The 2,596-nt window shown below is 40.2% G+C and overlaps 1 protein-coding gene across 1 annotated transcript; it reads left to right on the forward strand.

The window, feature by feature from the left end:
• The first annotated feature begins 6 nt into the window (after positions 1 to 6).
• NDUFB1 (NADH:ubiquinone oxidoreductase subunit B1) lies at positions 7 to 2,273 on the forward strand. Its single transcript, XM_009648974.2, has 2 exons — positions 7 to 753; positions 1,957 to 2,273. The coding sequence occupies exons 1-2, from the start codon at positions 614 to 616 to the stop codon at positions 1,991 to 1,993; spliced, it is 177 nt and encodes a 58-aa protein (XP_009647269.1). The 5' UTR covers positions 7 to 613; the 3' UTR covers positions 1,994 to 2,273.
• The last annotated feature ends 323 nt before the right edge of the window (positions 2,274 to 2,596 follow it).

Here is a 2,596-nt window from a genome sequence, read left to right on the forward strand (position 1 = left end):
GGAACGGCGTCGTTTGCGCCTGTCCTCTGTAATCGGGGTGTAGTTTGAGCTCGCGGTTTCCTCGGTGTCTCGTAACTTCCAGCTAGACATTGATCTGGAAGGCTTGGGTTGGGTTGGAAAAGGCTGGCTCGATTTTAGAAATGTCCTTTCTTCCTTATCTGTCGGCTCCCCACTGAACGTACAGCTCATCTTTCAGTCTTTTTACGGATATGACAGCATCCATCTACAGGAGTTTAGGTTGTAAATGCATTTGTGATGTTTTACAGGACGGCAAACTTATGTGTTATTAAGAGTTACTGTAATGAGTAAATTGCTGTAGAACATTTAAATGGAATTACTTCACCAGGGATATTTTAAAGATGTTCTATTTCTCTCCCATTTTAGGATAAAATCCTATTCCCAGGGCTAAGAGTTAGTTAGGATTTATTTCTAAGAAACCTGTCTATGGATTTGAGAACAGCATGTGTGTCGTAGGAAGTGTTTGATGGCCTTCATGTTTATTATGCTGTTGTAGGATCCTAGGAAGTGAGATTAAAGGTGCCAGGTATGCAACAGTTGCCGCGTACCAATTTATCAGTAATTCTTACCTGTTACACTTTCTTTTCTAGCAGTCATGGTGAATTTCGCCCAAGCTGTGCGTGATCACTGGGTTCACATCCTTGTTCCTTTAGGATTTGTGATTGGATGCTATTTGGACAGAAGGAATGATGAAAAACTGTCTGCCTTCAGAAACAAGAGCTTATTATATAGAAGGTCTGCTTTACAAAGCTTCTTATATATGTATTGTTATTTTGCAAAGTGCTTCTATGTTCTTTTTGAGAGTCTTAAAGATGAAAAAAAAAAAAAGGGTGATGTTGTCAAAATATTAAAGGGAAGAAAGCCCTAACAATTTCAGCAAGCATTCATGAAGGGATTTAGGTCACTAATGCCCTCTGAAAGTTGGGGCTTTAGAAGCCATCTTAGTCATGAAAGAAAGGATCACTAACTGCTGTCAAGTTCTTAGTTGTGAAATGTGGAAGCCATTATTTTGTCACTAAAACTTCAGCGAGAAACACAGTGCTTGAATTTTAAACTTTTCAGTGGATTATAGCAAAAGTCTGTCTTAAATGTAAAATGATCACAGCACTTTTTAAGTAAATACTTTTACAAATTTGTGTCATTTAAAAATGATAACCAAGTTTTTTAAAATTAACACAACATTTATGTTGGCAACTGCTGTATCTTCAGTGAAGGATGTGGTTATATACACTGATCAGTTTGGGCTTACTGGCTGACTTCTCAGGGAGAATTTAGATAACTCAATGCATTGCCTCACCTGTGTCAGTTCTCCTAATTCTATATTAGACAATGGGGCTAACGAAATGACAGAAAAAAGCCCCAACATGGTGCGTAAGTGTGGACTAACAGTAGGAATGTTATTATCAGTTTGCAGGTGGATTTTTTGTTTTTTACTCTGGTTTTGGCTAAATTAGTTCTGAGTAAGACAGTAAGCTGATGACATAACCCACCCCACTGTTACATGAGCACTTTTCTTACTGCAGTTGCTGGCGAAGTTGGGCTGGTATTTCAGCATGCTGCAAAAATCCCCTCTGCTTTCACGCCTAGTTCTCTTCCAGCTAAAGCAATGAATTTTTGTATTTACAAGAGGTAGAATTTTTCCATTTGGGTCCCATTATGTTAGAAGTCTGTTAACTCCTTAGAGGTCAGCTGTTCTGTGCTGCCGTTTACACAAATGGGAGTTAAGAGGACTCAACCCGGTGAAGCCTGGAAAAGAAAAGAGGAAGCTTACCAGTACTGAAACATTTTTAAGTGACGACAATTGCAGCGGAAGTTAAACGTATACATAACTCTCAAAATTAAGGCACTGTAGAATAATTCATTACATTTGTTAGTAATTATTCTACAAAGATTATCCTAATTTTAGTCTCTTTCCTCTCTTTTTTACTTTCCACACAGAGAGTTGAAGCCTGGTGAAGAAGTTACATGGAAATAAAGGCTGCTGATGAAATGGAAAATGTTTTTGTTTGATTCATCATCTTATCTCAGGCGCTGAAAGAATAGGATTCTGGTTTTTATCTTGAGAGAATATGTAAAGCTACAAAAAAGGACACCTGCAATTCATCAGCGCTAGTTTAATTTCCAATCTTACATTTTGAAAGATGATTTAATTACATGACTAATATGTGTCCAGGAATTCTATTAGTCCATAACTGCTGAGAAACTTGTCCCCAGAACTCATATTCTGAAGGGGGAAGAAGAATTACATAATAAAGAAAAACTATGCAAAAGTCCTGTGTGTTGTTTTTGATCTGTATGGTGTGGTGTTCATGTATTTACAGCGAATTTACGAGCTAGCCTTCAGAGGAGCACTTAACGTAGACCCAGAATGTGGTCGCCAGTTTATTAACGTGATCTGAAGAAGTTTCTTTCCAGGTTTCTCCGGGGAGGCGCCTGCTGGAGCGGCAGGAAGCGGGGTGCCGGGGGTGGAGGGGACGGCGGCCGGTGAGAAAGAGGAGGGACACGGCGCTGCTGGGCGTCTGCCACACGCGGTGGCGCAGGGAGGCCCGGCCTTTCCGAGGGAACGGGAGATCCCGGC

The sequence above is a fragment of the Egretta garzetta genome, unplaced genomic scaffold (assembly GCF_000687185.1).
Source record: "Egretta garzetta isolate BGI_Z169 unplaced genomic scaffold, ASM68718v1 scaffold361, whole genome shotgun sequence".
Taxonomy (NCBI): Eukaryota; Metazoa; Chordata; class Aves; order Pelecaniformes; family Ardeidae; genus Egretta; species Egretta garzetta.